We start from the raw sequence: 24167 nt of genomic DNA on the forward strand, positions 1-24167 counted from the left end.
ATGATGATGATGATCATGTCGCGTGCTAAATATTTTATTGTCTTAATGAGCGTGAAATATTCGCGCGATTCATCTCATCCGCGTTCGATGATATGATTCAGCGGTGTGCCTTCATACAGTTTAAGTACCCTGAGAATTTGTTCGGAGAACTGGAAAGGGGTATGAGAATGGACTAGTTTTAACCTTTATGTGTTTGTATCGAGGTTCGGTGTGATGGGGGGGAGGGGGTGATTTTTTGAAAGATCCGTGCTATAGGGTTGAGTGAAAAAGAAATATCGTGGATTTTGGAAAAAATTGGTGAGGATATTTACTTTGGGTGGGAGGGTACTCAGAGAAATTTTGAGCCTCCTAGCCATGCAAGGGATTGAATTAGGGGTCGTCAAAGTGGAGTTATTTCTAAAGAAAATGTATGTTTTACTTACCTTTTTCGGGTAGTGTAACCTGTGCTATCACCCCCCCTCACCTCCCATCATCCAAAAAAAAGGTTGAGATTTGAGTTTCTAGATCTTCCCGATCCACTGACATTGAAATTCGATACCTTTTTTAGCCCTCTATTCAACACTTTGAGATTGGTGGATCTCGAAAATTACGATGTTTCATCAACTGTACAGCACTTTTTCACTATTAAAAATTCTTTTTACGGAAAACTATCGCTGGATTCGTGTTCAGTAAGTTAAAATGTTCCAATAAACATTTTTTTCAGGGTAATTTTGATCAAATTTCCAAAATTTATATGTTTTTTCACTAATTTGTGAACCTGCAAGAAATTGAAGCAAAAAAAGTGAATTTGAGCAGTTTGATAAAAATAATTGTAAAAAGAGTGGTACCTAATCGGCCATCGGGGTATTTTGACCTGCTGAACATGAATCCATTCATGAATTTTCCGAAACATGTAATTCTACTGAATATCTCCTTCACCCATCTTTATGAATCTGTGCCACTGTGGCGAACGAATTTAAACAAAAATTTGAAGATTTCATTTTTTTAAATTTTGACTTTTTTGAAACGTTTTTGGTGCTGTAAATGGAAAAAATGTACCTATAAGTAATTGTGTCAAAAGAATGGGATAAAAATTACAGATATCAATCGGATCAGGGTCCCAGTAGTTGTTTCGTACTTTTTTATTTTTCACAAAGGGGAGGGAGGTAACCTAAAGACTGAGTAAATGACGCAGAAAATTTGAATTTTCAAGCCTTAAATTTTAATCAAAAAATGTTGTAAAAATACGTACAGTTGTCACTTGTTAGTCAGACTCCTTATTAATGATCATTGATCGGTTTGCATTTTTTTTTTTTTGTAAAATGACGAGGCAAAAAAACGTCACCTTGTCTCTCCCACATAACTCAAACCATCTTAATTCCTCATCCTCACTCCCAGCTTTAAAATTTGAATAATATTTTCAAAAAATGTTTCAAAATCGAAAAATAGGTATGTTACTGAAAATTGGTTTTGTAGAAATAATAATTAGGTAGTATGTATTTTTATCTAAGAATACCACTGTGGCTGATTTTTGACCCTCATCTTCGTTTTGCTGCAAAAAATATAAGAAAAATCATTTTTGGTCCAATTTTTGCATAAATGATTAGGAATTGAAATTGAACAATATTCACTTAGGTTTCAAGGCAGTGAGTCTTAAATTTTCATTCAGTTTACCACGCCACACATTAAAGCTTTCTCTGTAACTAGTTACCTATTTAGAAAAAATAAAATAGAAAAAAATCAAAAATGACAGAAATTTTTATCATAGTTTTTAAGACCTTTAAAAGGTCATTTCATACAATTTTTTGCTTTTAATTTACGAAAAACATTCAGAAATCGAGTATTTTGGGTACCCCTTGAAAGAGAACTGTACCAATAGGTAGCTCTAAATGATCTTTTCATGGTCAAATTGCCCTAAATATGTTTCAAACAGCTCGGTTTTCAATAAAAATTCCCCCAAAATTATCTTCATTCAAAATTGAAAATAATATATTGGAAAAGTGAAAAAACCCGAAAAAATGACAAGTTTCATCAGCTTTCAAAATGGGGTACTTGGTCACTAGAAATTTGATGCGAATAGTCTTGATGGAGAAAATAATTGTTCTCATTGTGACCTTTACGTCGTAAATTTGGTCAAAAATGAATTTTCTGTGTGTATTTTTGGAGCATTTATTTTGATTAAAGGTTCGTACTTCGTTCACCATCAATTAGGAAATTGTAATTAGGTTGAAGTTGAGGATTGAAGGGGGCTTGAAATTCGACGTTTTAAGCTCTGGACAGTGAACACAACTTGGTGTTATTTTTCCATCAATTTTTGAAAAACCTGGAGGATTATCATTTTTAATATCCACACAGGATTCAATTCACACTCATTCCTAAAAATTTCTCAACTTGTTGAATTTTCAACGGGGGGAGGGAGGAGTGCATTTTTTCGTAAAATGATGCTGAATTCGGAAAATAAGTAGTAGACAGCTTAAAATTCCTAAAAATGCTTTCAAATTTTTTGAATAATTTTTTCATGCTTTCTTGACTTTTAAAATCGGTTTTGATTTTGAAAATTATTATTTTTTGGTTAATTTTTTTAACACTATATTTGAATTCAGCGAATCGTATTACCAGATGGTGATTTAAGTGAATTTTAGAAACACTTACTCTTCCTTTTGTTTTATCCTAAAACACACAATTTTTCATGGAAATTTAATCAAAAGAATCAAATTTTAAAAAACTCAGGGAAATAATTACAAGAAGAGGGAATTTTGGGACAGTTCAGTTTGCTGAATAAATTCGGTTTTAGGTACTTAATGGTCGATTTTTTGGATTAAAAAAAAGTTTTTCATTTTTTTTACTCAGTATTTTTTTTACCATATAATTATTTTTTCGTTTTTTAAAATGAGATGTGAAATTTCTGGTTATCTGTGCAGAAACGACGTTTAATCAGAAAATGTCCAATATCCAGGAAATAGTGTAAAAATTCTGCATTTTGAAAGCAGATCCTCTGAGGATGGTAGGATTGCGAATGGGATGTTGAATCATCTTTTATCCCATAAAATAGAGAGTTGGAGAGAAGTTTGAAAAAATCGACTAGGAACAATTTAAACCTTACCAGATATAGCCTTTGCAGCACTTGAGAACAAAATGGAAAATTATTCATTGAAGTGAGAGTGATTCGCAGAAAAAAATAATTTTAAATTTACGATTTGCCTGTTTTAATCAACTCAAAATGTTGAACTTAAACTGGATGGGATTGGCATTTGAGCTGTCAATGCAAGTCGATCGATGGAAAAAAGTCAGCCTTTTTTGGAGGCTCAATGTTGGCTTGCAAATTGTGGAAATCAATTCGAGTATAGAAAATAATTTTCAAATTTTATCACAATTTTTCTTTTATCAAGTTAGATAATAACACTGGGCAACTGCAAATTTGTGTTCGGGTTGAGAATGAGCTTAATCGATACTTTGGACCCTAAAACAAAAAACAGGGTGGGGTTTTTCAATTTGAGTTGTTTTTGTGGTCAGGAGAGATGATCAAAGTTGCAAAGATGGCCTTTTTTGCCCTACTTCAAGCAGTAGTTTTTTACTACAAAACAGTGAAAAATCTACTGAATTGGTCAGTAAAAAATCATTTTGACTGACCAATTCAGTAGATTTTCTACTGTTTTGCAATCAAAAATTACTGCTTTTAAAAAGGGGAAATGTCGTGCCTGCTAAGCAATGAAATTTGACTGTTTCAAATTTAGAGAGTATTGTTTTGCGAAAAAAATCAAGGCCATTTTCGGATTCTACGCACTTTTTAAAGTAAACTACTTTCCCCAACTGCCATGTCTGCAACTTTGACAGTCTCTCTTGATCACAAAAACAACTCAAATTTAAAAAACTCAGTCTGCTTTTTGTTTTAGGGTCTAACCTATCGATTAAGCCCATTTTCAACCCAAACACCAGAAAAAATTTCAAAATACGAGTAGTTGCCTAGTGTAATATTCTCAGGAAATATTTTCATCATTTTCAAAAATCCTCCGAAAAAATGAAAAATTTACTTCATTGGCTTAAAATTGGTTTCTAAAATGTCGATCTCAAGTTCTTTCAGTGAGGCAAATTTCAGCTCAATCGAAGTCTTCATGTTGTAAACGTTCATATTTTGTGAAAGAACTTTTGTCGTATCCCCTCTTCTCACCTGTAGTTCAAAAGTAAATCAACCATCCGGCTCACTTCACCATTCGTTTGAAAAAATTCGTCAATCGAGGCCATCAGACCATCTGGCTCCTATTCCCATATCCCAATAAACTTCACATCCATTGATCAAAATCAATCGATCGGTATTCGAAAAGATTTCCTCTCAATCGCACCATCACCATCTCATCGTAAAGACTTTTGTCAGTGAGCTGGAAACATTGTTTAAATGACCTATCCACTTATGTGTACTGGTTCGAGATCATCTACTACAGTATTTGCCCCGAGCCACGTTCAAGGTCATGGGTAATTGTAACATGCAACTGTGCCTGTTTGTCGAATGACTTATATGTGAATATTCTTCGTACCTACGCACTCGACTTGGATTCACATACCATGCAGGTCAAATTCAAGCCACTGATTGGTACTTTATACATTACGGTGCATCTTACGTACTTACTCGACTTTTTTTTTTGTAATGATCGGCAATTCATAAAGAATCGTTCATCTCGTCGCGACTTTAATTATACACGATATCTCTCGTCTGCTGCGTGTTCTCTGGTGGGTTTTGTTTGCTCTTTATAACGCTTTTTTTTTTTTTTTTTTTTGGATACGACGTTGAAAAAATACCTACGTTGATCTGGCTGCAACGGACCTCGTACTGAACGATACCGTTTCGCACGAGGTTTCGTATAATAATTTATCCGCAGCCAAGGATTAAATTATGTAGAACTGTAAGTTTGGATTAATCGACGTCATCATCGGTTTTTGGGTATTAATTTTAGGCTTGACTGGACTCTGGCAATACCAAGTTGCATTTAAAAATCTCAATCCGTTATGTAGGTAATTGGTATCTATATCTTAGAAGAACGTGGTGGAGTTGTTGACATTTATGAAGTACTCGTTATTGTGCAGAGATCTGTTTGTCTCTCTCTGTTTTCTTTTGGTATACCGAGTACCTAAGTTTGACCTGTTCAGTGTTCACGAATTCGTAACAGTATCTAAATAAGTACTCTCGCAGTCACCAATACGCAATATATGTACTACGTCTACGTCTTTATTATGATCATACACATCATAAGAGTGCATAGAAATACGTCTACATATGTAACCATATCTGTGTACTTTTTTTTTTCTTCTTTAGTAGGTCAGTAGTACCTACGAAATGAAGCGTACATTAATGTCTGTATTGTGTTGTATAGTCTTCGAGAAGAATACAAACGTGTATTGTTATTGTAAACACCCACGAAAGATGAACAAACGAGAATTAATAATGTGTAAATTACCTGCGTTTCTTTTCATTCTGTTTTTTTTTTTTTGAAAGAAAAAAAAATATTATGGGTTGAATTCATGCCTATACCGACAGGCTCAAGATTGGGGGAGGTATTACGTTCTTTTAGGTATAGTTTTGGCATAAAAATGACCAAAAAAATTCGAACACACCTTGTGGAATTCCTCGACAAAAACTCCAACAGATTCGATTTTATATACTTACTGGTACAAGTGTATAATCGTACGAATGGAACCCATTATGGAGCTTACACATGGTGTTATGGTTTTACTTTACTAGATAGATGGCTAGTTCAGTGTTCATTCTAGTCAATGTGTTTCAGTTACCTACCACACAGTTAGGTTTATGCTATACCTATACGTGTTTACTTAAGGTGAGGCTGAAGGGTGAAGGTCAGCATTCCTGGTAATTAGGACAGGTCACTGGATTACATACGTGTGCGCTTTACGTGGATATTTCCGCTCACCTCTCGATCACTAGGCACTAGGCAGCCAGTTATGATGAGCTTGTTTTACCTACTCTATGTGCTCGATCAGACAAAACACACCAGATTAGAAATGACAACGACATGTAACACTTTCTTTTCGCGTTACGTTTTAATGGACAACAGTATGACGTAGTTTAGGATCTATTTCAGTTGTTAGTCCTCTCGATGAGGTATTTGTGAGATGGTAGATTGAGTGTGTTTCGTGTATTGTGGTGTAAGGAAGTATGGAAATTGATGGTTAGGTTTTGTGAACGGTTGAAGAAAATAGAATTAGGAAGTGCTTTGAGTTGAAATGATTTTTCAATTTTAAGAGACCTTTTATGATACTTATGGATTGGGAGTTTTTTCTCATAATTCTTAAAAAGAATAGAACGCCAATTCTCTGATGATAATATGATGATGAGGCATTCCTGTTCTAATAAAAAATTGGAAGTATGCCCCAAAATACAGATTCCCAGATGTTCCTACGCCCTCACGAGTATATTTTCCCGAATGGAAACCCCACAAATTGCCATTTCTCCGAATGACTAATTTCTCGAACCCACTTTCTCCGAGCTCCATTATCCAGAATGCACTAAAGTGGACAAAAGTCGAGTTTTTTTTTTGATGAAATTGCAGAAAATAATTTCGTTTTAACGGCCAAACCCCCAAAAAACTTATTTTCTGCAAAAATTGAAAAAAATCGCACCCTGTTTCGTCAAATTGCATAGAAACATTTAATAACAGATTTTTTAAATTCAAAATTATCAAAATGTGTTGCGAAATTGCAGAACAAATTTTTTTTTTCTAAAAGGTAAGTCTTGGTTTTTTGTTTCAAAAATATGTTTTCTTGTCAAAATTGCAAAAAATTGGTTTTCTATAAAAAATTACCATAAAGATCTTACTTTTTGTGCCAAAATTGCGAAAGGGCCTATTTTTTTGTAAAAATTATAAAAAGGCTCATGTGTTAAAATCATCAAAAGTGGTACCTATCTTATTTTTTATGAAATTGCCAAAAAGTAGGGGAGATTGTTGTACCCCGGACCTGTTGTACCAGGGACCTTTCCCTCACTAACGCCACTTGCGGAATTCGGACCCCACTACGTTTTAAAGCATCATTAGGGTATGCCACAAAATGAACTATAGGCGATAAGGTTTTCATTTGAAAATTTTGCACACGATTATCACGTTTTAAAACGAAAAATTACATTTTGCCATGTTTTGTGAACTCATTTTGACCTGTTGTTTATTTGAAATTTGTCAAAGCAATTAGTGCAACGTGTAGCTACACCATCCAAGTGTAAGTACACATATTCACTTTTTGGAAAAATATTGTGTGAAATTTTGTAGAAATTTTTTTCTAAATTTTGGGAGGTCTTGTACCTGGGACCAAATTTCATCGTGTACCCCGGACCGCAATTTTTTCATCTAATTTTCACGAATTTTGTTTCTTCTTCAGATGCCAGGATGCCCTTTACACAGTTTTTACATTGTAGCATCTGAAAACGTTTCAAAATTTATTTGAAATTGGTGGAAATTTGAGGAAAAATCTATGGTCCGTGGTACAACATGACAAACTTATGAAATTTTTTTAAAAAAATTCTGCAAAATTTTATATGATCTTATTGTAAAAAGTAAATATGTATAATGAATGTCTATGATCCATAGGTGAACTTTATGCATTCACGGCCAACTTTTAGGCATTTTCCAGGGTAAATTTCCTTTTGGTCCTTGGTACACGACCCGTTGTACCATGGACCAAAAAAAAGTGACTTTTTCAAAAAATTCTGGAGGGTAGGGGAATGCGTTTTGAACAAATGTGAATATCTCGTTTTTTTTTGTAAAAGACCATTCTTTGATGCACCCTATTCACATTTTCAAAAATAATTAATGGGTGGAGTCCATTCCCAAAAAAAGAAAAATCGGTCCCTGGTACAACAATCTCCCCTACTGTTTTTTTTTTGCCAAAATTTCTTACTTTTTTTTTTGATTAAAATGTTCAGCTTTAAAAAGTCTTGCTTTTTTGTAAAAATTGTGAAAAAAATCAGGTGTTTACCAAAATTATCAAAAAATTCTGCTTCTTTTGCCAAATTTGCCAAAAATCATACTTTTTTTGTAAATACTTACTGTAAGAAAAGATTCATTTTTTGTTAAAATTACCTAAAAAAAACATTTTTGGTCGAAATTTCCAAAAAGTTTGGTTTTTTGCCAAATGGGTACCCCAAAAACACCTGGTTTTTTTTATCATAATTTTCATAAATTCTTACCGTTTGTTTACCAAAATTGAAAAAATTGGAGAGAAAAATTTGACGCCAAAAAATGAAGTTCAAAACTTCAAAATTCAGTATTCTGATTGGTTAAAATTTATAAAACTTTGAAGTTCTATTCCAATTTTAGCCCTGGAAGCTCTAGTTTTGAAAACTAATATTCGTCGAGAGTTTTCCGTTGAAAGAAACAAAAAATAGTTCCCAAGCCATAGCAGGAGTCAAATGAAAAGTGAAAATTGGGTCAACTTTTTTCGTTCGTAATTCCATTATGCGAGCAAATACGTTCAAACAGGGTTGGGGTGGGTGGTTCTCTTCCAAATAACTCCCTTTCATTGAAAACCCCTCTTAAAATGAAATAAATTTTTCATAAATTTTATGTCTGTATTACGTGAAATTGTTCTATTAAAAATCCTATTCTGAAGGACCCCCCCCCCCCTCCTTCGAGTCTCAAACAATGTTGGACTGCATCAATCGACCAGGGTTGAAAAAATGAAATAATAAAACATGAAAAATAAGTGAGAAACTTTTTCAAAAATACATATTTGAGAAAAGGGATTTATTGCACGAGTATTTTTTATTTGGGGGGGGGGGTCAAGTTCTCAGGGATTTTTCGAAAATTTTGAGAACGGCAGTGAAAAAATATATAATTTTCATCATTTTAAACTGAATATTTTTGAGCTCTGAAATTCTAAAAATTTAAAAATTCATTTTCGGGTTCTTATAATCTTGTAATAAACAGGAAGCTCAGTTGCTCCTGAGATGAAGTAAAAAATTTTCTATTCTTCTACAGTAATTTATACCTGTGGTTTAAAAGTAAGAATTTCCGAAATTTGTAAAATAATTTTTGATGAAACATCGAGATAATCTCTACCACCAAAATTTCTTTCCTGTCATTTTAACCAACACCAAATTCATATTTTTAAAAAAAGTTCTTCAATTTTTCATCAATATGCATACATTAGGTGCATTTTTCTGAATTTTGATTGCATTGCGCTACAGAAGGGTGGATCCTATTTGTATCTATGCACATATTGTAAGAATTTTTTGAAATTTTTTTTTGCTTTCATCTTTCAAAGTTGTTAAATTTTACGAAAAAACCATCCTTGATAATTTCAGTCCTTCAATAAAAAAATGAAAAAAAATAATTATAAATTTACAAATAATCCTCGTTTTAAGAAACAAATCTCCTTTACTCTTTGAAACTATTTTGGTGTCCTTCTATGAAGTTCTCTCCCAGAAAAAGTGAAAAAAAGGAAAGAAAAAAAATCAATTTTGGTAATAATTTTTGAAAATTTCACATTTTTATGTCAGAATTTTTAATAACAAAGTCCCATTTTTCTAAAATTAAAAAAAAATCAAAAATAACTAAAGTGTATTGAAATTTTTTGAAAATTTCCCAGTAATAAAAAAATGTTTATACTCTTTTTTTTCATAGGTAAAATAAGTATTTCAATTCTTTCAATTTTTTTCAACGAAGGGGGGGGGTGAGGGGGAATTTAGGATTATGAACAAAAATGACAAATTTCAAAACTTCGATTTTCACATTTCAAAATTTTTTTTTCGTGTGTTTTTTTCAACTTGGAAAAGTGAGGCTCGCAGCACAAATTTTGTGGATTTAAAAGAAAATCAATAGGTATACCTAGATGGGGAATTATTTTCTGATAAAATGCAACAGTTTTACAGAGTGGGTGCGCAAAAAAAGCGAAAACCATGAATTTTATTAGGTCAAATATTTTGAAAAATTAGGAAATTTTGATTTTTTGGTCCTAAGTTGGAAATCTTTTAGGCCTCAATATTTCATGACAAACCTACTTATACAGGGGTCGGCGTAAGTTAGTATTCCGATTTGCACAAACAAAAATTTTTTAAAACAAAAAGTAATTTTTTTTCTGTAGTGACATAGTGGGGAACGAAACTATTACTACCAATGTGTTGGTGGGACTTCTACGAACACAACGCACTACTTACATGACCCTCTATCTACTAATTACACACAACAGGGTGTTAAAGAAAACTCATCAGTTTTCGAATGCGAATACTAACTTACGCCGACCCCTGTATACATTCTACACATTCGGAGAAATAAGTTTTTTTTTTTTTTAAATTCCAAACTGATTCATTAGGAGAGGCCGGCGAATTAGAAAAATGTTCCAAAATTCTTAGCTAGGTATTTAATATTTGAAAAAGACAAATTGAAGCAAAAACACTTTTCTACGTAAGAAACACATTTTCAAAATAGGATCTTGAAAATCCTTGGAAGCTCAAAGGCCCAGTCAGATTTAGTCAAGTTCAAAAAAATTTGATTCAAGCCTTTTTTGATTTTAAAACTTCCAATTGAAGCATATGTTTCCAAAACGCACTAAGTCCAAAAAAATATTGATAAGAAATTCATGATACTTAGTACAAATTTGGAAACGTAGAAATGGCCCAAATTAGCTGATTTTTTGATATGTTGTAGCCAAGACCCTTGGGCACAACATATCAAAAAATCAGCCATTTTGGGCTGTAACTTTATGCTAGATGGCCATGCAACCTCAGAATCTTTGAAAATAGACTTAGTGCAGTTAGGAAACATATGCTTCAATTTATTTCCTTCAAACCTCCGCAAATAGCTTTGCTCTGTGTTGAAAAAATCTTGACTCCTTGAAATATAAGCCTTAGAAGTTTGGCAGGTTTGCAGGAAATCGAAAATACGTAAAAATTGATAGGGTTTTCCTCTCCTGTCTTCTGGAGAGTGATGGGTTGAAATTAAGTTTATGGTGGTCACTTCACTAGTTCATTAAACGGAACTCGTAACAAAATTGAGCAAAATGGGAGAACTAAACTTGAAAATACAACTCTAGATTTCCCATTACCGACGTCAAGACCCGGAAATACCCGAAACCCGCCCGAACAAACTCATTTTTCAGCGTTCATTGATTTAAATGGGTATAAATTCTAGCTAATACTGTACGAATGGATCAAGTTTTTAGAAAATCAAATTACTCGCTATGTCATTGAGAGAGAATGATTTTATGGGTCGAACTAGCGGTGATTTTAATTTAGCTTACGTATTTAGTACCTATGTACCTATAGGGTTAGATATAGAGGCGGCTACGTCAGTTGCTAGAACTCTGCTATACGTGGTTGCCGGCTTAGGTTAATGAAAACTACCAAGATATGAGAAGAGTATGGCTAGATATTAACCTGCAATTTACCATTTTGTTATTTCAGGAATGGGACGAAACATTCGGCATTTGCCTTGCGTAAGCCGACGAACTGGAGAAACCGGCCTATGCATGTTCGCGTATTCTTGCGCCAAAGCGAACGGTACACATTTAGGCACGTGCATAGATAGATTTTACTTCGGCAGCTGTTGCAAAATAGCCAGCGGCACCGATATCGATACCATCGAGCCGATCGTACACAATAATTTACCAAACAGAGAAGACACGCTGGTCAGTACGATAAAATCGACGTACCAAAGGCCTTCGTCTACGTACTCGGATCTGTCGCTGGTGTCGAGCAGCCCGGGCCCCAGTACCACCGCATCGATGCCCGTATCGATGTCGACGATGAGTCGTCCTTTATCGGTGGTATCGATACCATCGTCGTCGACGGTAGGCGATCTGTACTCGTCGACGTATCATCATAAACCAAGTTCTACCAGGCCTTTGGTGACCGCCAACAAAGGCTCGTTCGATTCGTCTTCGACGGCGACCTCGAGAACGCCCACGTTTAACGTGACGTTCTCGCAGACGTATTCGTCGCCGACGACACATGTTACCACGTCACCGCTGGTGTACTCGACGACCGTAACGACCACGTTCCAAACCGGCACACATAAGCCATTACCTGTTGGATCGACGACCGCGTACTCGAAACCTATAACGAAGCCATCGTCATCGTCATCGTCATCGTCGTCGTCTCAAAAACCAAGTTCAACCAAACCGACCAAGCCGACATCGCAAAACACCGGCAAACCAGGCTCGCCAAACAAAACCAAACCAAAACCTCCCGTCAAGCCGGTGGTTACGGGCACTCCGACGTATCCGGCCATCTACACGCCTCCCTCATCCACCATCAGTTCGCTGATAAATAAAACCACGCTGCATTCGGCTTTCACCAACAACGGTTTGAGCTCGAAACCTGCATCGCTCGTTACCGAGCCCTCAGTTCCTATAAAACCATACCCTTCGTCGACTCCGGGCATTCCTACGCCCATCAATCAATTCACATCGTCGTCCAAGAAACCCACCAAACCTCCTCCATACAGACCGAGTCCCTCAACAGCACCTCCTCCTTCCTCCAACTACGTCAAGATACCCGTCTCGACTGTATCATCGTCCAATAAACCACCATCCACCGTATCTTCGCTATCCAGTCATATCCAAACAATCCATACCATTTACACCACACCAACGTATCCGACCACCGTGGCCGTATCTGCAGACACCACAGCTTACCTCAAGTTCAACTCTTCGACGGTGAGCGAAAACGAAATCACAGAGAGGCCGCAATCGCCATCGAGTTATTGGACGACGGCAACAACACCGTCGGAAAAACCACCCTCGAGACCGTGGAGTTCGTCGAGTTCTTCAACAGCTACTACGTCTCAGCCACCTTTTGTCACGTGGACTACCATCGAGGAAGTTCCAGCAGTCATTTTACCAGATCGAATGAAACCTTCGAGCACACTCAAACCATCCACTAGTAATAAATATACCACCAAACCTTCGACATCTTATCCTACCTATCCTAAGCCATCGTCATCTACTGGTAAACCAACCAAACCTACTAAACCATCAGGTAACGTTGAAAGTTATTTTGATTTATTGCTGGATTTTGCGAAGGGTTTTGATTTTTCTCTCATTTTGCAGAATACGAAGTAGATTATAGACCAACGATCACTTCCAGCAGTAGCAGTTCGACTGGTACCACCACTGCTACTTCTCCTTCCTGGGTTGAAGTATCGGTGACTACTCATGCTCCTTCGTCGCGTAAGTATTTTTTATCAGTATTTGTGTAAAAGTATGACCCCTTGTATTTCATCGTGTGGTGTTCTGAACTGCACAGATGTTGGTAGATTTGCTGGTTTGTGAATTGAAGGAGCAAATCGTTCTAATATTCGTTATCGATTAGAGAATTGTTTTGATTGATGGTTGGAGTATTTTTTAGGAAAAGAAAAAAAGTTATTTTCTTGAATAATCGTGTTGTCGACGATTGTTAGTAATCTTATAATGTCCCAATTGAGTTTTTTTTTTTTTTTTAAATTTAAAAATAATGAACAATTTTTGCTAAATTGAACATTTTTTCCGACACATTTTTTATCAAGTTATTTTATTTTTTAATACTTACGAAAAGTTGGCATTTTTTGGCGACGAAAATACACGAACAAAATATTACAGGAGCGTTTTTCTGAACCAGATCCAGGGTATAAGAATTATAATTTTGAAACGTTTGAAAATGATTAATCAAGGTTTCAAAATTGAAAGTAGCTTCTGAAAAGACCAACCAAAATAAGTACTTCTGCCAAATACTCAAGTTTGAAAAATTAAAGGAGTTGCGATAAGGCCATTTTTTGGCACCAGCTAATTAACGACTCAACCACTCTTAAAATGTTGTAGTGGATAGTTGACCCAAAATAACAATTTTTTGGGCTCCAGGAGTTCCCAAAGTTGTGAATGAAAAAATAATTAGGAACCACTGAGTATTATTTTTAAAAATTGTATTAGCATAAAATATCTGTTTGAACCCGATAAACAATATGCGAGGTGATTTTCTTACTTTCGACCCTCTGGGGAAAAATGGGGGGGGGGGGGGTCAATTTTTTGAAAATTTTGGAACCATTATTTTGAACCTACCCCTTTGAACCCCGCTAAAAAGATTTTTACAGTTTATTAGTATCTGAAAGACCTCCATCTTACCAAATTTTGAGCTCAATAAAAATATTCGCTGGTACTCAGAAATCCAATTTTCCAATTTTTCGTAATTTCGATATTTTGGGAACCCCCGGAAAACTAGAAACCTGAGATTTGCGCCAAACGTAACGTTTTGAGGTGTATATTCGATTATTTAGATGAAAATGTTGAATTAAGCTCCCTGGATATTCGTAATTTTGAACCCTTTTTTTAGAGCCCCCCATTTTAGGCACCCCTAAAAATGGCGTTTGCGCATATTTTTTCAAATAAATTGAAGAATTTATATTTGAAACACACTAGCAAGTGCTCGATAATTTTTCATATGATTTTTCCTGTAACTTTCAAAATTGAGCTATTTTAGATCAAATTCTGAAATTTAACTCTTCGAGAGGACGTTAAAATACCTTAACGTTTTCATGATTTCAACGAAGTAAAAATTTTCCAGGGGTTCCCAAAACATCGAAATTACGAAAAATTGGATTTTTTAGTACCAGCGAAAATTTTTATTGAGCTCAAAATTTGGTAAGATGGAGGTCTTTCAGATACTAATAAACTGTAAAAATCTTTTTAGCGGGGTTGAAAGGGGTAGGTCCAAAATGGTGGTTCCAAAATTTTCAAAAAATTGAAACCCTTAATTTTTACCCCCGAGGGTTGAAAATAGAAAAATCTCCTCGCATAACGTTTATCGGGTTTAAACAGATATTTTATGCTAATACAGTTTTTGAAAGTAATACTCAGTGGTTCCTAAAATTTTTTTTATTCACAACTTTGGGAACCCCTGGAGCCCAAAAATTGTTGTTTTGGGTTAACCAACCACGGATTCGTAATTGGGACATTTATTACAACATTTTAAAAGTGGTTGAGTCGATAACTAGCTGGTGCCAAAAAATGGCCTTATCGCAACTCCTCCTTTTCAAATAAAATTACAAATAATTTTATTTGATATCATGATGCACTAATGCGTTCTGGAGATGCTGGTCCAAGTTTTTATTTTTCAAGAAAAAATAAACGCTTAGTCCTTACAAAAGGTGTACTTCAACTAGCACAAAAAATTTGAATCAATCACAGGAGAGTTCAAAGAGTATCCCAAAATACGCCACTAGCAAAATTTTAAGCTGCTGAAATTCATTTTGTGAAATCTTCGATGAATTTTCAAAAATTCAAATTTGGCCTTTTCTCAATGAAAAATCCGGATTTGATCAAATTAACGTAAAAATCTGAAATCTGGTTTGTGCCTTATTTTTGATCTCCTGAGTCAATTGATGATGGTTTCGAATCATTCTGAAGGCTTCAGCACATTTTCAGAGTCGTTTATGGGAAAAAAACACGTTGAAAATGAAATTCAGCACCAATAAACTCGTATTCAAATATTTTTGAGATCCTTTTAATCGATTTAAGCGCATATTTTGAGAATATTTTGTGTTGGCTTATTTATCCAGGATTATTTTCTTCGAAATAATGTTTGAAAAAAAATGTGAAAAATTCATCATTTACGAACACCTAAACGAAAACAGTTGGAATTAAGTTTTTACCTTATTTTTTACCTTTCTGAGTGGTTTGATCGTAGTTTCGAACCGTTCTAGAGCCTCCAGTGGATTTTTGGATTCTCTTGTATGTACTTACCTGAGGGAAGTGGAAATGGAATTCAACTCCTATAAATTCAGACTGATCATCTCTGTAACCCTTCTGGTCGATATTTAGACGCATATTTTAGAAAAAATTTTCTGCTTGTCCAAACCAGGAAATTTTCTTCAACAATTGTTTTTGAAATCTTTACCTGGAGAATCCCAAAAATCTGCTGGAGACTCCAGAATGGTTCGAAAACTTTGCCTATCGACCCGGAATGTCGAAAATAGAGGACAAAGCAAATTCCATACTTTTCTTTTATGTGTTCGAGAAAGACAATTTTTTCATTTTTTGCTTTCAAAAATAATCGCTGGAGAAAATTTTGGATTTGAACTATCACAAAAAAATTTCGAAAATATGTGCCTGAATCGATTAAAAGGCTCACAAAGATGGTAAATCCGAGTTTAGAATTACGTTTTTATCTTTCTTGTGTAGCGCTTTTTTTTTTTTTTTTTCAAAAACTGGAAAATCTGAAAATCCGCAGGAAGCTCCAGAATGGTTCGAAACCATCACCGCAATCGACTCGAAATGTCTGAAATAGGGTTCAAACCAAATTTCAGAATTTTATGACAATTCGATAAAAATTTTGTTTTTTTTCCCGTGAGAAATGAGCTTAATTTGAATTTTCAAAAATTCGTTAAAAATCAAAAAATAAATTTCAGCACTTGACATTTTTACTGGTCGGGTATTTTGGGAAGTCGCGTTTGGACAGATTTTCAGATTTTAAGGTGTTTTTTTTCGAAAACTGGAATTACCAAAAAGTTGCTGGAGGTTCTGAAACGGCTCAAAACCATCTCCAGTTTATTCGACATGTATGTAGAAAATAGGGCATAAAATAGATTTAAAATTTTTTTCAATGGAGCCAATAGGTACCTACTAAAGTTTATTTGGACAATTTTTATGGCACTTTGAAAATTTGGAATTTTTAAAATATTGCTGGCACTCCAAATCAGCTCGAATTCGCCTTCAATGAACTTTACCACGTTGAAATAAAGGTATAAAGTAAATTTTAGCCTTCCAGCTTCATTGGGTAAAATTTTATGAAAATTTCAATTTTCAAAAATCGGTTATGGAGGCCCCAGAATTGCTCAAAACGATTCGGAACCGTTCGCAACAGATTCAGAGGGTTGAAAATAGAGTACATGCCAGGTTTAAGCCTTCCAGGCCAATTTGGTAAAATGTTGATTTTTTTCACATTTCTGAAAACCAGACCCAAATTTGATTTTCAAAATCTCACCAAAAATCGAAAAATGCTCTTTAGCGCGGGAAATTTTGACTAATATGATGTATTTTTGATTTTTGCACGCTCTCTAAAATAATATAATTTTGACTTTTGATTGATATGCGTTAAAAAAACTGAAGCATTTTTTCCGATATTAAAATCAGTTTTGAAATATTTCTGAACTTCAATTGCAAATAGAAAAGAAAATATGATTACCTACCTTACCTACCTACCTACCTACTTAGTTTCTTACTTGCATTTTTCGAAATTCAATATCTAATAATTATGTTATTGACTAAAGATCCCCTGTTTTTTGTTTTTTTTTTAAATGAAAAGAAAAAATTAAGTTTTTAAGAGTGGGGGCAAGACTTGAGGTAACTATTTATCGAAAAACTACCGAAAAACGACTGTACCAATGGTATAATAATAGTACTTTTGAAAGCTCTGATAGTATTTAGCTCCTGATAACTCAAAACCATTCATTCATAGTGATAGGTAGAGGTACATAGGTCTATCATCTAATGAAGAGAATAATAAGTTTTCAACTTCATTATTAGTATTGTTGAATTGTGGAATATAGATATAGCAGATACATCTACACTCTGTAGGTAACTACGGAGATATAGTTCGGCTAACCAAATGTATATGTATCTGCGTAAAGGTGAAATGAAGTAGTAAAATCTTTATGTAGGAAATCATGCAATACTTTACCTAAGAGTATTAAACTATCATTTCCTAATCAATTGCCTCGTTTTTAACAATGATAGGCAGACCCATACATGAACGATTTTTACCGCCACTTGTTACGACGACGTGGCATTTACAGCTTCGATTCTTCCCTAATTAGGTACCTACATACTTATGTAGGTAGGTATTCCATTCGACAACGTGATAGGTAAAATTTTTGTATAACGTTTTTTAGAATTCAGCAGTTGCATTTTTTTTGAAACTGAGGTAGGTACCTAGTGAAAAAAATGAAGCATAAAAAATCGAAAAAATATATATATTTGGCAAGTTTTTGAGCCAAAAATACAAAAAAAAATCACCAAATTGACTCTTGGAAAGCTAAACTTTAGTAGGTATTTATCCTATAAAATTTTGATTTTTTCCCTCATATTTGACCCACGTTTAATTTTTAAAAACTCGCCAAAAATCTAAAAATACGCTCGAGCACTAAAAATTTTAGCCAGTGATGTATTTTTGATTTTTGCATGTTCTGTCGATTTAGTTTCGTAGTTACGGTTTTAAAAAATTCCCATCAATTTTGATACTTTTCCTATTTTTTGACTTTTGGTTAGAAGTTTTGAGATGTCAAAAAAAAAATCTAAACATTTTTTTTCAATACTAAAATCAGTTTTGAAACTCATCGTTTATGTTTTTTTTTTTTTTTTATCAAAACATTCGTAATTTGAATGTCTTTTTGTATTTTGTAGTAAAAATTTGACGAATTCGTTCTAAATGCTTAAACATGGGTAGTTATTTTTGAATGTAATAGCAAAGAAAAAACATGTAAGTAATTATGTACAGGTAACTACTTTTTTTTGAAAATTAGGTGACATAGGTTCTAATGTGTTTTAATCATAGTAGATCCCCTGTTTTTTTTTGTTTTTTTTTTTAATGAAAATGAGGGGAAAATTGGTTATGTTGTTATATCTAAGTGTGGGTAAGAATTATGAAAACAATTTATCAAAAAACTACCTACCAACAGTATTCCAACAGTATCGTTATACTTTTGAAACCTCCCAACCTCCGATAGGGTTAGATGAACTAACGATAGCTCAAAACCATTCATCCATAGTGACACATCACTGATGAAGAATGTGAACTTCAAGCTTCATCGTTAGTATTGTTGAATGTAGAATTATTATTATAGATAATACAGAACATATACGTCCGGTGACTACAGAGATAACAGAGTTACCGATCGTATATGTATCTGCATTGAAGTGAATTGCTGTAATCGGATCCTTTTATAGGAAATCATGCAATACTTTACCTAAGAGTATTGAACTATCGTTTTCAAATCAATTTTGTATCTTGTTATTTTCAAGCAGTAGTATTTTGCTCGAAACTAAGATATATGTACATTACTTATCTATTGTATGTATGTTGTCAGATTAGCCTGAGCTTTGTCGATTGATAAAAGTAAAAAAAAACTACTTATTGTTAGGTACAGATACCTATTAAAAATTAATGATGCTGACATTTTGAACTGAATAAAGTTGAATCGAAAGAGCATGCAAAAATAGGTAGGTTAGGTATAGGTGTACATTACCAGCTAATATTTTAGACTTTAGCTACTGGAGTGCATTTTTCGACTTCTGGTAAATGAGAATTTTTAAGCTAAAAATGCGAAAAAAATCAAAATTTCATCAAGTTAACCCAGAAAGTTAAAATTGGGTACCTACTTGTATTTTCAACCTCCAGAATCGATTTGATTCTAGTAAAAGTTCATTTAGACAAATTTTATTGAACTTTGTAGAAGTCTATGGAATTTCTAAAATATAGTTGGAGGCTACAGAATGGTTTGAAACCATCTCCAATCAACTCATCATGTTGAAATTAACAGTTAGAGTATATTTTAGGTTTCTATCATTTCATCTGGTAAAATTTTTCGGAAATTTCAACTTTCAAAAATCTACTCAAAGCTCCAGAACTGTTCAAAACGGTTCGAAACAATATCCACTCGATTTGGGAGCCCGAAAAAAAGTATTTACATCAGTATCTATTATCCAATTTGAGCTCTGTAGATCAATATAATAAGGTGATTTTTTTTTTGAATTTTTTAGTCCAAATTTGATCTTTGGACATTTTCTAAAAATTGAAAGTATCTGAAATTTTGACTTGTGATGTATATTGTTGTGCTTTTTCTTTTTAGCTTTGTTCGGTTCAAAACTTAATATTTTGTCAAGATGTCAAAAAAAAAACAGAATTAGGAATTCTTTCCGGTTTTAAAATCAGTTTTGAAAATCATCGTTTATGATTTTTTTTTTTTTCATTAAAATACTCGCAAATGAGCCATTTTGGGCTGTAAATTTTATGGATTCAACTTTACATAATGCTAAACAATTGATATTTTCGAATTTTTAATCGAAAAAAATCCTAATTAGGCGCTTACATTTAAAAAAAATCATCTAATGTGTGAAATGTATGATTGATTGGACTTAAAGATTTTTTTATTGAATGAAGGAAAATGAAAAAAAAAACCAATCACTCTAATTATGTACATGATTGAATGAAATCAATCCATCGAAAAACTACGACAGCTGCAGATTGGTAGTTTCAAAAGTTCGACTGTATCGTAACTTTGAAGACCCCCTAATGGTTATTTGTTAATAATAAATACTGAAGAATATCAATGTTGCAGAACATGGACACGCGAGTTACCACTAACGTTTCAAGCTAGAAGTAGCTGGCCGTCCATGTTGCTGCACGGGGATGATAAACAATCAAATCCTTTTATAGGAAATCATGCAATACTTTGCCTAAGAGTTTTAAACTATCGCTTTTAAATCAATTTGTTTCGTTTGTAACGATATCGACGACTTTCAATAGCATACAGACGTATATTGATTGATCCTCTGTATGATTATGTGAAACATATAAAAATAAGGTGGTTATTACGTCGATAGTCGTACCTACACCTACTCTTGATTCCATAAAAAATGAATAAAAAATAAAATAGGCAAAAATTAAAATAAAAACGTAGATACCTACTTAGATACTTTATTAATTATTATTATTATTTATTTTTGAAAATTTTGTAAATTTTGGGTCTTTTTCTCTTAAAAAAAATGGGCCAAAAATTGAAACGTGCAATTTAAAACTTGAAATTTGGTTCAATTGTGGTAGACTGGTATTTTTGGGAGCTTTTTAGTTTTTCGACTTCTCTTCATATTCATTTCAAACCGATACTTGGGATTTCTCTTTTCTATTTTTCATCAACATTTTTTTTTTCTTTTTTTTTTTTAATTGAAGACTTGAATGTATAAATGAATTTTCATCCTCTTCTGAAACTAGGAAACAGAAGTTAATTTTTTTTACTAAACTAACTGAACAGATTTTATTTTTATTTTTTTCCTGGAAATATTTTTATTCGTGTCTGAAGTCAAATGTGTACTATTTAAATTTAATGTAATAACAACACACTATTTTTTTTTAAAAAAACTATCTGATCATGTGTCTGAATAGTTTAAATAGCTCTAGCTATAAACAAAAATGTTAGGATATACATTTTCATTCAGAATTTCTCTTTATAGGTACTTTGATATTGATATTGAATATGTAGGACTTACATCTTCTAATTCTTAACGATCGCACAAAAATTTTTCACAATCTTACCACCCCATTCCATTTTACAAAAGCGAAACTCTCGCTATAAAGTTTCAACGTAAAAGTTCACCTTCTCCCTCATTGTCACCCTATAAGACGACGACCGTGCTGAAATATTAATAAAATGTTTCTCTCGTTGAGCCGCCTTTTTAGCGATAATTAAAAAAAAGAAAAGGGTTCGCGAATAAAATGAAACAGTAGGTGCTCTTAAGAACTACACGACTATAGTCGAGATTTATTAGTACGAGAACAATTGTTGGATCATTGTACTCGTAGTCGACGCTCGTAAACATTACTGCAACTTTTGGAGAATATTTCTCCATGAACTTTGTGCAAACTTTGGCATAACATCTCAAATATCTCGCTATCAGTTTACTTATAGTTTTTTATACCCAGACTCTACGAGTAGCTTGAATGATATTAACCACCGACTACTGTAGAAAAATAATAAAATATTACCTTGTAAACTTTAAGTTTCGCAGAAACACAAAAAAGAAATAATAACTCGTAATTTAAAAGTTATTACAGTCGTAAACCACTAGACTGCTGGGTACCGAGATACCTTCCTCGAAGAAGTATGAGAATTTGTCGTAAAATAATTTTCCAAAAGTTCCACAATTCGACGTTACTCGTTAGCAATTTTATCGACGTCGTTGGAAAACACAAATTTTGTTTTATTAAAAATAATATTTTATTTCGCGCCTTGAAATCAGTTTTTATTTATCTTTTCAAATGTCTAAATAAACCAGATGTGTTGTTTTAGAGACTTTTTTCTATACTTGAATTAATCGTATAATTTTTATTTTTACAGCAGCAGCATCGAGTAGCTCGGAATTCAGTAGCATTTCTACCACAAACATCATAACGACTCAGACATCATCTAAACCCAGTACCAGTGTTACGATACCTGTTGTTAGTCCATTACCAATTGAGACTACTCCTTCTTCATCGATTGAAACTAATGAAATTGAATCTTCAGCTCTAAATATGTCCGACTACAAAGAAGGTAAACAAGCAATATTAAAAATTACGTACACAAATATTTTCAAGCAAATTTGATTTCACCTTAGCTAAAGTAGGTACCTGTGAAAATTCCTATTAATTTTGTTTTCATTGTTTTTATAGTTTGCGGACGTCGATTGTTCCCTACAGCTCGGATTGTTGGAGGTGAAAAAGCCTCGTTCGGAAAATGGCCATGGCAGGTTGGTATGATAGATGATGTTTGTGCTGTTGAATTATTATTAAAGCAGGATGTAAAAAATAAGAGAAAAGAGAGGATCAGGGTGGATTATTTGCCCTAGTTGCCTGGTTTTGTGGAATATAAATACAAAAGGAAGGATACCTTATAATATGTTTCGTGCTGAAATTTATTTTTTCGTTTTGAAAAATTTACCTGCGAAAAAATTTGGATAAAGTGAAAAATAACACATTGTGTGTTTTTTCTGTATAGGTAATATTTAAACGAATCGACTGAAAATGTTTTTCGTGTTATAACGTTTGCTTGGAAATAGAGATTTTAAATAAATTTTATATCAGTTGGTAACAATTTAAAAGATCTTACAAATTCAATTTTTTTGAAGTGAATTTTTCATTTTTTTATGTGCCAGAAAAATTTTGCAATCGAAAAATTAATATTCTAGTTCAATTGTCTTGATGCTTGAATCATTTCGGAAAAAATCGAAAAACAAACGATCATGGAGACGAAAAAATGGACTGATCGCTTAGTGAAATTATTTTTAAAATGAAATGTAAAATGAATATAAGATAAAAGTTTAAAATAATGAAATAAAAAATAGAAAATAATGATATTTTCTGAAAACAAAAAAAAATTTATTATTTATCTCTTATTTTAAAAAAAATGAAAATCATTTTTTGATAAAAATCTATTTTCATAAAAAATTGATGACAATTCGAAGTACGTACTAAAAAAATGCCAGAATAATTTTCATAATGGAAAAAAATGAATAGAGATAAAAAATTGAAAAAAATGAATTAATTACTCATACTCACCTATTTCACAAATTTTCTGTTCATTAGAAAAAACACTCATTGTTCAAAAAATATCAAAAATCTGATGAAAAAACTCTTGAAGAACTAAATAAAACTTGTAATTTCCCAAAATAAAAAGTTCAGTGAGTATACTCATTAAACCAGGCAACGTTTTAAACTGTTTCCATCCGATTTGAACGAAACTAAATTAGACCAAAATTCAAAAGAACGTGTCCTGAAATTCCTCCAAAGTCATTTTTTAATTTTTGGTAAATTTTTAAATCTCCAAATAATTCAAAAAAACTGTTTTTATAGCAATTTTCAATTTTTGCATGATTTTGTTCTTCAAACAAAATGAATTGTTGATTTTTGCTGTGTGCATTCGTAATTGAACCATTTTGGAGCCTCCTGCGTGATTTCAATACTCTCTAAAAAATTTCCTAATCCTCTTCAGGCTCCAAAATGTTTTTAAAAAGGTTATTTTCAAGTTGAGAGTGTGCCTAATAAGCACTAGTTCCAGTTAGAGGTGCTTAAAGTTCATTTTTTGGGCCTTCCAGAGCAATTTTAAATTTCTGGAGAAAATTGAGAACTTGCTCGAGCCTCCAAAAAGGTATAATTGAGATTGATTTTGAAGTAAGCTGATCACAAAGAAGCCCTGTCGTGATGCACTATTTTTGAAAATTTGATTTTTTGGATTTTTTCTAGGATTTTTAAATTGGTGAAAAATTCAATTTTGAACTGGATACCTTGGATTTTTTTGGCAATGAGCTAAAGTAGTTCAGAGGGTGTCTAATAAGCATCAATCGAAGTCGGAAATGCTAAAAATCATTTTTGACCTTTCAGAAAAAAAAAAATGAAAAAAAAAAAAATAGGAAAAAGTTGGAAATTTGCTGGAGGCTTCAGAATGTCTTGAATTTGGTAGTTTTCAATG

At 33.2% G+C, this 24167-nt stretch overlaps 1 protein-coding gene across 4 annotated transcripts in view; it reads left to right on the forward strand.

Annotated features, from left to right (window-relative positions):
- The window catches only part of LOC135842384 (serine proteinase stubble-like), an 83837-nt gene that overhangs the window by 52196 nt on the left and 7474 nt on the right, over nt 1–24167 (forward strand). For 3 of the 4 annotated variants that reach the window (XM_065359819.1, XM_065359818.1, XM_065359820.1), the window contains 4 exons: nt 11381–12955; nt 13027–13146; nt 22059–22253; nt 22373–22449. In XM_065359819.1, coding sequence (XP_065215891.1) covers nt 11381–12955; nt 13027–13146; nt 22059–22253; nt 22373–22449 — 1967 coding nt within the window. The remainder of the gene's footprint in view (nt 1–11380; nt 12956–13026; nt 13147–22058; nt 22254–22372; nt 22450–24167) is intronic. The other variant, XM_065359821.1, reaches the window with a different exon arrangement.

The sequence above is a fragment of the Planococcus citri genome, chromosome 4 (genome assembly GCF_950023065.1).
Source record: "Planococcus citri chromosome 4, ihPlaCitr1.1, whole genome shotgun sequence".
Classification (NCBI taxonomy): Eukaryota; Metazoa; Arthropoda; class Insecta; order Hemiptera; family Pseudococcidae; genus Planococcus; species Planococcus citri.